This window comes from Callionymus lyra, chromosome 18 (assembly GCF_982586985.1).
Source record: "Callionymus lyra chromosome 18, fCalLyr1.hap1.1, whole genome shotgun sequence".
NCBI classification, from domain to species: domain Eukaryota; kingdom Metazoa; phylum Chordata; class Actinopteri; order Syngnathiformes; family Callionymidae; genus Callionymus; species Callionymus lyra.
Window position 1 is genome coordinate 18,246,643 of NC_141835.1, and position 10,974 is coordinate 18,257,616.

The 10,974-nt window shown below is 36.5% G+C and overlaps 1 protein-coding gene across 1 annotated transcript in view; it reads left to right on the top strand.

The window, feature by feature from the left end:
• The window catches only part of LOC148060831 (serine/threonine-protein phosphatase 2A regulatory subunit B'' subunit alpha-like), a 57,575-nt gene extending 52,048 nt beyond the window's left edge, over positions 1 to 5,527 (top strand). The window contains exons 11-14 of the mRNA XM_087779897.1: positions 1,138 to 1,313; positions 1,387 to 1,505; positions 3,147 to 3,253; positions 3,372 to 5,527. Coding sequence (XP_087636023.1) covers positions 1,138 to 1,313; positions 1,387 to 1,505; positions 3,147 to 3,253; positions 3,372 to 3,468 — 499 coding nt within the window. The 3' untranslated portion in view covers positions 3,469 to 5,527. The remainder of the gene's footprint in view (positions 1 to 1,137; positions 1,314 to 1,386; positions 1,506 to 3,146; positions 3,254 to 3,371) is intronic.
• Positions 5,528 to 10,974: the final 5,447 nt, after the last annotated feature.

The window sequence follows — 10,974 nt, forward strand, 5'->3', positions numbered from 1 at the left end:
AACAAGAATTAAAATGACGTATATATGATTAAAAATGTATTTTCTAAATGGATACATTTATATTCCACTAAACACGAAAAAGCTGTTGTGACTAGTGATGGTATGATGAAGCTTCATTGATGCAGTGTCGTGTTGTTTCGAGGTCAGTAGGTGGCGCCATCAGTCTAAAAATGATGTTTCATTAGAACAGTTGTTCAAAACATGAGTGCATTTCTAGTAGGAAATGCAGTGTGAATGCTTACCCTGCTGTGCTGTGGAAGTAGTAGTGGAATTAGTAGTTAAAGTAGAAGAAGTGGCATTAGTAGTAAATGTGGAAGTAGTAGAAAAATAAATGTAGTAGTAGAATTAGTAGTAAAAGTATAAGTAGTAGGTCAAAGTGGAAGGAGTTGAAACACGAGTTAAAGATTTTCCCCATTGAAATGAATGGGGTAGAAAAAGACAAATAGAAGAAGGAGTGGAAGAGCTAAAAGAAAGCTAGAATTGATCAAAGTTTGAATGGTTCAAATCGGATACAATTTGTGGGAGGAGAAGTGGGACAAAGTTTAGGTCAGAAGAAAACAGGATCTCAATTGTGTGAATGCTTCCCAGCATTCACAAAATGATTAGCAGAAAGAAAACACAAACCGGAATCCCAACATTATGAGAAATGTCTGTTTTGGTCACGTTAGGACATGTAAGAGCTACATAACTGTTTGTAAGTGTGACTTACAAACTTATTCTTCAAGTTGAATAGCTAGAAACTGAATATTAACCCCAAATAAAGGCAAAATGTGCAATATTATTTTGTTATCTAGTTTTCTTCTTGCCACATTGACATCATTAGTCTTTATTATTGTCAAAATTGATATTCTATTATCCTTACCTTATCATAAACACTGACATCCCCATCCGTCATGCACTTCTAATCTAATTGATTTCGGGGCCAACAATCCTTGCGGAATAGATACGTAAACTTGTGATTTTCAATGTCAAGGTTTACGCTTTTTCTTTGTAGAATCAACAGATTTTCATACGTACATACAACCTAGTAACCAGAACATTTGCACGAGAAGAAACCTTCTCAAGTGTGGAAATATTGACGTTTCCTTCTGTTTCCAAGAAGTTTTAACTCAAAGTACATTTTTATTGCCTCTGTAGCATTGAGTACTGGTTTCGCTGCATGGACATGGACGGCGACGGCGTTCTGTCCATGTATGAGTTGGAGTATTTCTACGAAGAGCAGTGCGAGAGGATGGAGCGGATGGGCATCGAACCGCTGCCCTTCCAAGATTTGCTCTGTCAAATGCTGGACCTGGTCAAACCTGAGTGCTCAGGTATGTGAAGCACCTGCTGGTTTGTTGTTTTGCTCGAGCAGAAGCTGTAAGATTTGGTGTCTCTGACTTGAAGGCAAGATCACTTTGAGTGATCTGAAGCGTTGCCGAATGGCCCACATTTTCTTCGACACCTTCTTCAATCTGGAAAAGTACCTGGACCATGAACAGAGGGATCCATTTGCTGTGCAAAAGGTGAGATGTCAAAAAAATTAAAAATTAAGTTTCTATGTAAATAAGTAAGTAACAGTTATTTGTAGAGCACCTTTCACAGGGTCGCTAGGAGCATGAACAATTTGAAGCAATAGACCGTTAAAAATACCTACAAATTTAAAAACTCTAAAAGGCCAAGACAACATAAGACAAACACAGGAGTCCCAGATGATCAGGGAAGATTCTGCACCAATAAAAAGGTCTGAAGATGTTTCTTGAAGGAGTCAGTGGACTCTATCAAGTGCAGAGAGATAGGAAGATCGTTCCAAAGCTTAGGAGCAATCAGTAGTTTCTGATCCACAGACCTCAGAGCCCGAGCTGGGGTGTAAGTCTGGATCAGATCACTGATGTAAGGAGGAGCCTGACCATGAATAGCTCTGAAAGTAAGAACCAGAATTTTAAAATTCACCCTGAAAGAAACTGGCAGCCAATGCAGAGATTTAAGGATTGGGGAAATGTGAGTTCTTCTACTAGAGCGGGTCAGAATTCTCGCTAGAGTTTGTTGCAGTGGTCCATGTCATGAGCTCTCAAACACTCTCAAACGCTCAAACACTCATTCATTTTCTATGCCGCTTAATCCTTTATGGGGTTTGCGGGGTGGGCTTGGAGCCTATCCCAGTTTCTTTGGTCAAGAGGCGGGGGACACCTTGGACAGGACGCCAGGCTGTTATGGTCACTGTCACCTCTGCAGGAGCCAAGGTCTCAAGCTGTTCTGACATAATTTGATTATTTGTTCTTCTTCTTGTAGCTAGATGTGGGTTGTTAAGCTTAACTTTAACACCTGATAACACTACATAGATATGAATCTTTGATTCAACTTAAGGAAGTTATAAACTAACTGCTGCACTTGCTAGCTTAGCTGCAGCTGTGATGATGTGAAACGTAGCAACAATAACATGACTTTTGAAGATTAGTAACTTAATGTTTGATTTATACAATTAGATAACAACTTACTTACTACTATATATTTAAAGGGCACCTAATGTGCTGATTTAAATGTGTCTTAAATTGTTCGAGGACCTGTATTATACTCATCAGTATGTTTCTTTTTGCACAAAACTCTTATTTAATAAAGATATTTATATTAGAAAATATGTCTAATCCCCGCCCACTTAAAATGCGCTTCATTTCATTTCGCTTCATTACGTTAATTTCAAACTCATCCCTTAAACTCCTGTTTTGTACATTAAAAACAAATAATAAAAATAAGGTTTGCTGCTTAATGTACACATTACAAAAACACCTAAAGGCAGAAGTAACTCTCACCATGTTTACATAAATATTTATTTTGTTTCTCGATTAACATGTAGGTACTTAACTGATTTAATCTCGTTTGGTGAGATTTCAAACGGGAGAGAACTTTATTAAGTAATAACTTCATAACGGAGCAACGTCATAATGAATGACCTATTGCATTTTGAAGAGGACGACTTCAACATTTACATTACATTTAAATGTGAATAAGTCAGTAGAGTTGGGTTTTCACATTTGGTGCACTTTAAATAAATAATTGAGGATATTTTCTTAAATAGCAAAACATTGAATAATTTCCTAAATTAGGTGTATCTTGTCTTAGGGAAATGTGAATAACTTCGTCTGAACTATTTACTGGATATTTTCCAGGACATTGACAGTGAGGGTCCGGAGCCGTCCGACTGGGACAAATACGCCGCTGAGGAATATGAGATCCTGGTGGCCGAGGAGACCGCCAACGAACAGCTGCACGAAGGGTACGACGTGCTCTTTGTAGAGATTTAGGATCATTCCAGACGCCTCCAAAATAAAAGCTCACGTTCTGGTGAGTGCGAGCAGACGAGTCTAACGCCTTCTTCCGTGTCTGATCCGCAGCTCCTTCGATGACGACTACGAGTCCGAGGAGCTCCAGGTCTCCGGGGAGATCGGGAATAAAATGGACACGCTCGTCATATCGGACCTGACGGCTTAACCTTTGGTTCTGATGTGGACTTGGACGCCATCTACGCGTGTCTGAGAGCGAGAAAGAGACTCACTGTCGTATGCAATAATGTGTCTGGACATGATGAAGACGTCCAGTGACAATCCTGTGAGAAGACAATCGGCAGAAGATTCTGTCCCAAAAGCTACTGAAAGCTGCTCCCACAGCTTGTGTTCCCCGCAGAGGAAGTCGTTAAACCTCTCTCCGCCCATCACGGAAGGATCGTGTAACAGCTCCGGAGGTCAGAATGGCTCCACACGGTGGTCGTTGTGTGGCGCTGCGTGCGGTCACCCACACAGGGTTGCTACGCACACTGGGATGGTTTGAACTTTTTAATGAGTTCAGCCCAAGAGCTCGGCCCCGGCTCTATTCTTAGAGCGGCTCTCTCGGCACCACTGGAGTCGCTCGCACACACCACCGTTCAGTGACCAGGAGGTCGCTCAGATGCAAACATATCGAACTCTCTGGTAGAGTTGCTCACTAACAAAATGCAATACATGATCCCTTTTCATGCTTTTCACGCGGGTTTCTATCGTTTCCCTCCTTTTTCCGTCGCGTCCATCCACAGATCTACAGAGATTCTGTCGTTTAACTTTGACCCCAAAGACATGTCTGCCTTAAAAGTCCTTGTAACACAATTCAAATGTCCATAATGTTGATTATTTAAATCAATTGATTGATCTAAACAAATGAAAAAATATATATATATTCAAGAAGAAAATATATAATTAAACTAGTTTAGAGTTGTTATTTGTTTCATTTAGACTGAGTCCTGTTGATGAAAGATGATGAGAGTTATAAGAAAAGTAAATTCTAAAACAAATCATTTTAACAAGTTCTACAGTTGGATTTTCAAAAAATATATCCGAAACTTGAATGAAATGAATTGAAAATGAAATCTTAGTCTTGTTTTAAAACTGTACATAAGAAATTTATTTGAGTCATATTCACCGAACAAGTCTAGAAAAAATGTCCTTAATTGAAGAAATTAAAAAGTTGAGACCTAATTTTTCTTGTAAACGCTAAAAAGAAAATCAAATACTTCTTTCGTTTTGTGTATAAAACCATTATTCTTGTATTAGGATAAGGCGTTAGAATTTTTCTTCACCTATTGACAGATTTTTTTTTAACTATAAACTTAATTCAGGCTTTGTCTTTCTATCTTAAAATAAGATATTTTTCTGGACTTTCTTGCTCATCAATAAGTACAGATTAAGAAAATAAATTAGATAATCCTAAAAAAAACAACCTAAAGGAGTATTATTTGGATATAAATAAAATTAAATAATGGTTTACTCTGACCTCTTAAATACACTCAATGAAAATATTGGCAGAAATAAGTAAAAAGAAAAAAAAAAAGAGTAGTTTCTGGTGAATATAACATTATTTCTCTGCAGACATTTTTTGTAATTGTAATTTCTTAAAAGCCATTCAGTGTGTGTGCATGTTTTGCTTCCCCCTACTGGCGACTTTCAGATGGACGAGTGTCAGGGGGGTGTTCGATGTGAGGTCGTGTTCAGTCCAACAGTTTTCACTAACAGATACCTCGATCGCAGCAACTAAAACCACAATCTCTAGGGAAAGGGAGACGTTCTTAAGGTTGAGCGTCCGCGACTGACTATGTGTGCGACTTGTGTTGTTATTCTTAGTGATGATCGGCCGTTATTGGCTCTTTCTTTTTCTTTTCTCTGGGCTACTGTGTGGCCCCGGGTCCGGGATGGGGGGGGTAACTTATGTTTGCTTGTGTGTTCTCATCGCTTCAGTTAAAAGGTGAAAGAGAAAAAAAATAGACTGACAATCAGAGAAAAGTGTGTGTCTCTCGCTCTCCGAGAGAAAAGGTCGAGTCTATGCAATGTTTCTTTTTTTTTGTAACGTGGAAAATACTTTTGTTTGTGTTGTTTAAGCATGATTTAGTTTCCTTCTTTCTTAGTTTTATCTTCCAACATTCTCCTCTCTGTCTGTTCACGTTCTCTTTTCCCCCACTTTATTTATTGCTTCTCCTTTTTCTACTCTTTCTATCACTTTCATCCTTCTTTCTCATGTTTTTACGTTATTGCTGCTTCTCCCTGAATTTCAATAAAGATGTTTCTAAATATGAGCCGCTCTCCTTCTGTCGTGACGAATGACTTCTGAGTGGTCTTTCCCTCGCGCTGTCCCGACGTTGGAATGGTGAAAGTGATGCAAGCGTCCTTGTGCTGAGTCACCATCCGCTGCCGTTGCCATGACAAACATAGACCAGGGCAGGAAGTCTCTGGTGAGGCTGGCACATTGTTGATTGTCCCTTGTTTTCCCGCTCGCCCACACCCAGAGGCTTCCAATGAAAACTAATAAATGATCCAAGGATTCCAGGAGTCACATTTGAACTTTTTAGTTCATCTTCAACTGCACCGGTGCCTCCTAACAGGTCACCATCATATCTGAGGATCATTGTAGCCACAACTACTTAATTATATAATATAACGTTACTGCTTAGTATTAACTACACATTCTCACGGCCCTTTAGCTGAATTAATGTGGTCCCCTTTAGGTCAAAGGTCATGTCAACGCTAAAGATTATCTATTGATTTTTTTATATCATGTATTACTAGTTCAACTCTAAATATGGCTATAGGGCAGCAGTTTTCAAAATGTTTTCATGCCGTTCACAAATGTATGATGTTTACAAGAAACAGAAAGCAGACATATTTTGATGCAGTGTCAGGGTTTTTGTCATATTTGTGAGTAGTTACTGTCCCTCAAAATGATTTTTTTTCATGGAAAAGTTCCTTTTTTATACCAGAAAAAATATATATATAAAATGATTTGTAGTCAAAATTAATAATATCATAATTTGAAGTTACACTTTCATGTATTTTAAAGATTAGTAACTATATGATTTAAATCTACAATTAGATTACAAACTTATATATTTAAATGAAAATTAAGGATATTTTTTTATTAATCGGAAAACGTTCCGTGATGTCCAAAATTAAGCGGATCTTGTCCTTTGAGGGCTGGGACAGATTAATTTATATGCTCCATGAAATCAGATTTAATTCACATATAAAGGATGAATTTATATGCTCCATGAAATTTGATTTAATTCACATAAAAAGGATGACATTAACAAGTGTCTGAATATTTTGGGGAGGTCATATGTGTCTTCGAAAATGTCAATTACTTCATGTATTTTTTATCCTTTTTTTATATATTTTTTATATTTTTTTTATTTTTGTATCCTTTGTCTTTGTTGTTTTTCTTTGACCTATGTTCTTTGTTTTTATCTTTAGACTTAGATTGTGTCATCTTGTTCTTTCTCTTTATGTTCTTCTTATTATTTTATTTTTTATGTATTATTTTTTATTGTTTATGAAAAATTGCTGGCTATTGGTAAAAAACAATTTCATCAATAAAGTTTTACCTTACCTTACCTTACCTTATGTGAACTAATCACTGAATAAATTCTATATGTCATCATTTTGTTCCAAAATGTATTTTTGTAACCTAATTTTTGGTTTGTTTCCACTTTCTTTTAACCATGATGGCCCCTCACAACAGTCACTGTGTATAACGTGGCCCCTATGGAAGTTTAATTGACCACCACTGGGCTACGCGGTCCCGGGGATCGATGTTTGTGAAGCCCTTTGGTAAACGTATATGTTTGGGTCAATTGTATCACCCAGTGTTTCTCATCTTTCCTCTCCGTGGTTAGATCTATTGAAGGAACACTGATGGACATCCAGGCCAACATCTACTGTCCTCCGAAAGGTCTCTTAGTCACCATGAGGTCATCTTCTTTGTCCTCCTACCACTCTTGCTCATTTTTGAATTTCCATGACTCCAGGCTGTCTACAAAAAAAATATGGAAATTCCCACTTTTGTTACGCAGATATATTTTTCATGAGCAGACAAGTTTTTTTTTAACCAATGACTAATTTAATTTTGCCAGATGTCAGCAATATAGACAGCACTATGTATGCACTGGATTATCTGTAGACGAGTGTCAGCTCGTTTCTCAGTTCTCCCTGGTAATACCTGACACGTCCCTGTACCTCCCGGTTATATTTTACTACCTGTTTCGGGACTTTTGTGATTCCTGCCCATATTTTCACTGATAGTTATTCCATTCATTGGGTATTTTTTGATTGACTGTTCTCTTTTCACTCAGTGGACCGTGTGACACCACTCAATCTGGAATTCCACCTTTATGTTTGTTGGACTAAGACTGTTAATTAAAGGTTAAAAAAACTAAACAGAGACTTACATTGTTGAGATAGGACTCTTTGGGCTTTCCACCATCTTGTCGACATTTTAACAAACTGTATTTTGTAAGTGTTTTAACCCCTTTCTTATCTCCCTCACTGTCTTCCAGTAATACATATGCAATGGTGGAAGTTGTGCACCTTGACCCGGGGGGAAAGAACATGATGCAAAATTTCCTTTAAAAAAAAACATGATGTGGATGTAGCGAAAGAAATGGCCTTGGCTCCTTCAAGGGTTTTAGTGACTATGATATCAACTTGGAGAAACAGTGTCTTTGTAATAGCCGGGACATGGGTTTTTTATTTTTTATTCTATGATGGAATTAATAAAAAATGACTGACTTTTCTGGAGCTGGAGAATCTATCCATGTATGGTAAATGAGAGAAGTGATTTTAATTTTTACTTTTTGTCCTTTTTTAAACACATTTAGATGAATTTGTGGTGTCCTGAAATTGAGCTGAGGATATTCAGCCCCTTCATTTCCAGCATCTGCACATCAAGCGACGTTCCTGTTTTCACAACAATGTTCTAACTCTCTCGGAGCCTGCCTTAAAAAATAATTTAAAATGCTGATTATCTTCTTGCTCTTTGGTTTTGTTTTGCCCCTCAGCTTCCTGTATTTATGGTCGTCTCCTCTTGTTGAGGGATCTCATGAGTTCAGCAGGACTTACTTATGATCCCAGCTGTGCAGATCATCCAGCAAGAGAACCCCCCCCCCCCCCCACTGTGATGAGATAATATGTTGTGCTTGAAAATCTGAATGAACCAATATTTATTGTTTCCAGCTTGTCCCCCGCTCACCTCCCTCCTGGACATTCCACAGTAACACGCCACCTCCCACCATCTCCATGGTGACGTCAGAAGAGCATTTCGACACAAAACATCAAGTCGATCTGTGGAAAACGAGGGAGACGGAAGCATGGAAGCACCTGGAAACAATTCATCTTCTCAAAAAAAAAAAAAAAGGGTAACCCAGGATTTGACTCGGGGGGGCCCCATGTGGTGTTTTTGCTCCAGACATACCAACGTTTCAGACTCCGATGAAACTACTGGAAACTATGTGACTTATCAAAGAAAGACGGGGATGTGCTCGGGCACAAAGGTTTACGATCAGGTGCTTCTTCTTAATGAAGGTAATTTAGTTTATTTTCTATTAAATCATTCTTCTTTATTCAATTCAAGCAATTTTTCTATTGCTTGAAGGTCGGTGATGGTCAACTCAATTTCTTCAGGGGCCACATTTTATAGAGTGGCTTTTTTGCAATAATATTTTATCAACTTATCCTTCAATCCATATTAAAATTATACCGTTTTTTGTTACAGAGATTTCATTTTTCATGAGCAGATGTTTCTTTACCACCAATTAACAGACAATATTTACAACATTTCAGGCACAACTTTATTTTGCTCTGTTATTTCGTGTCCTGCCATATGCTTTCTGCTTTTGCTGACAGTTGAAGAGGGAAGAGTTACTTAAAATGCCAGCAACTTGGCCATTTACACAACTTATACATTGGATTATCAGCAGACCAGCGTCAGCTCGTTGCTCAGTTGATTTACCACTTGTTTATTCCTTTATTTGATTTCTGGCCTTTTTGTCAGTGATTTTTATTTAGTCTGTGCATTGGTTGTTTTTTGTTATTGACTTTGTCAAGTCATAAGAATGAGCTTAATCTCCATAGGTTACTTTTTTATATATCTTGTACATTTTCTATTTTTTAAAGATCTCACATAAAAGCATTTTATGAAGTTTTAAGAGGCAATAAATGTTCACAGAATAAATACACTTCAAATAAGAACCTAATAGACATATTTAGAAACTATTAATGAATAATGGATTTTTTTAAAGTAAGTTCCTACCCAGGTCTGTTCAAGATGCCTTTGAACGTAAACAAGGTATCGGACCAGCCAAGTATTCTGAGCATCAAATATTAGATAATATATTTATTTTCTTTGGTCCACTTAAATAAAATGAACATTTTTGATTGTCTTGTTTAGAGTAAACATATCTCACTGAATTACTGAATAAATGATGATTAAAAATAACATTTTAAATCTTTATTTGAACAGTTAAAGTCTGTGTTCCCTCTGAAAGGAAGGAACGCCACTCTAAAGGTCATAAATGATGCATTTTCTGTGTAACTCTGACTCATCCACAGAGTCACAAAGAAGAATTGTTCCAATAATGAGCAAAAACAAAGATTTCATCAACGCGTGTGTGACCAAATAAGGACAGATTAATGTTATAAAAACCCACGGCTGTGACATATCAGATTGTATTTCTGTTCATCATAAACGTTTAAAGACTTTAAGGTATTATGCAGACACACAAACACTTGTCATATATTCTGTGTTTTTTAAGTCTACCACTAGATGGTGCCAAAGAAAGATTCCTGTTTTATTTATAACCTTATAATCTTCTCCTAGTATGTAAAATATTCATATGAAGATATATTACCGAGTTATGTCCGGTTACATTAAAATATTTATGAGCCATAACATGGTAATTAGCTAATGATGTCATTAAGTTAATTCATCATCATTTTTCTTCTGAAACATCATTACCCTCATGAATCATTGGTCAAATAATTAAGAATCTTTCGATAATTTGGGCATTTAAACTTATGTATGATGATTTTAAATTACACTTTATGATAAGTTAACTAACAAAATGTCATAAGCTCCTTAGAGTATGTCAAACTGTATTTAAAATCATCAAAACTTTTAACATTTAAGAATCATCAAATGCATAACTTGCTCAATGTCATTGAAAATATGAATTATTTACTCTTTTTTTTTAAACTGTAGACTGTTTTAACTTTAGATTTAAATTAAAGATTTAAACAAGATATCATGAACTGATAATTCTCTCTTTCATTGTTAAAAATAGACCTTCAGTGCAAACTAAGTAATTATATATATATTCAAATATAAATTGTGTTTTTGATTTACTTGCATTGGTAGCTTAAGGTAAGGTCTATCGAGTTATACCATAACACATTGTAATCCGTGACAGAAAACATATTTTAAAAAAAACTGTTTTCTCTTCACCTGTAGTGAAAGTGAAGGACATTTTTGAGCAAAGTGGTATAATTTCTAGCTAAGCTTAGAGTGTCTAAAAAAAGATATTTGGTATGTGTCTAACATGTGAACATCTAAAAAAAACTGCTTTTCTTTTCAAACAAATGCAGAAGTGAAATTGACACTTCTTCATCACATAAAGAAGAGGTTAAGTAAAGATCTCAGATCAAAAAA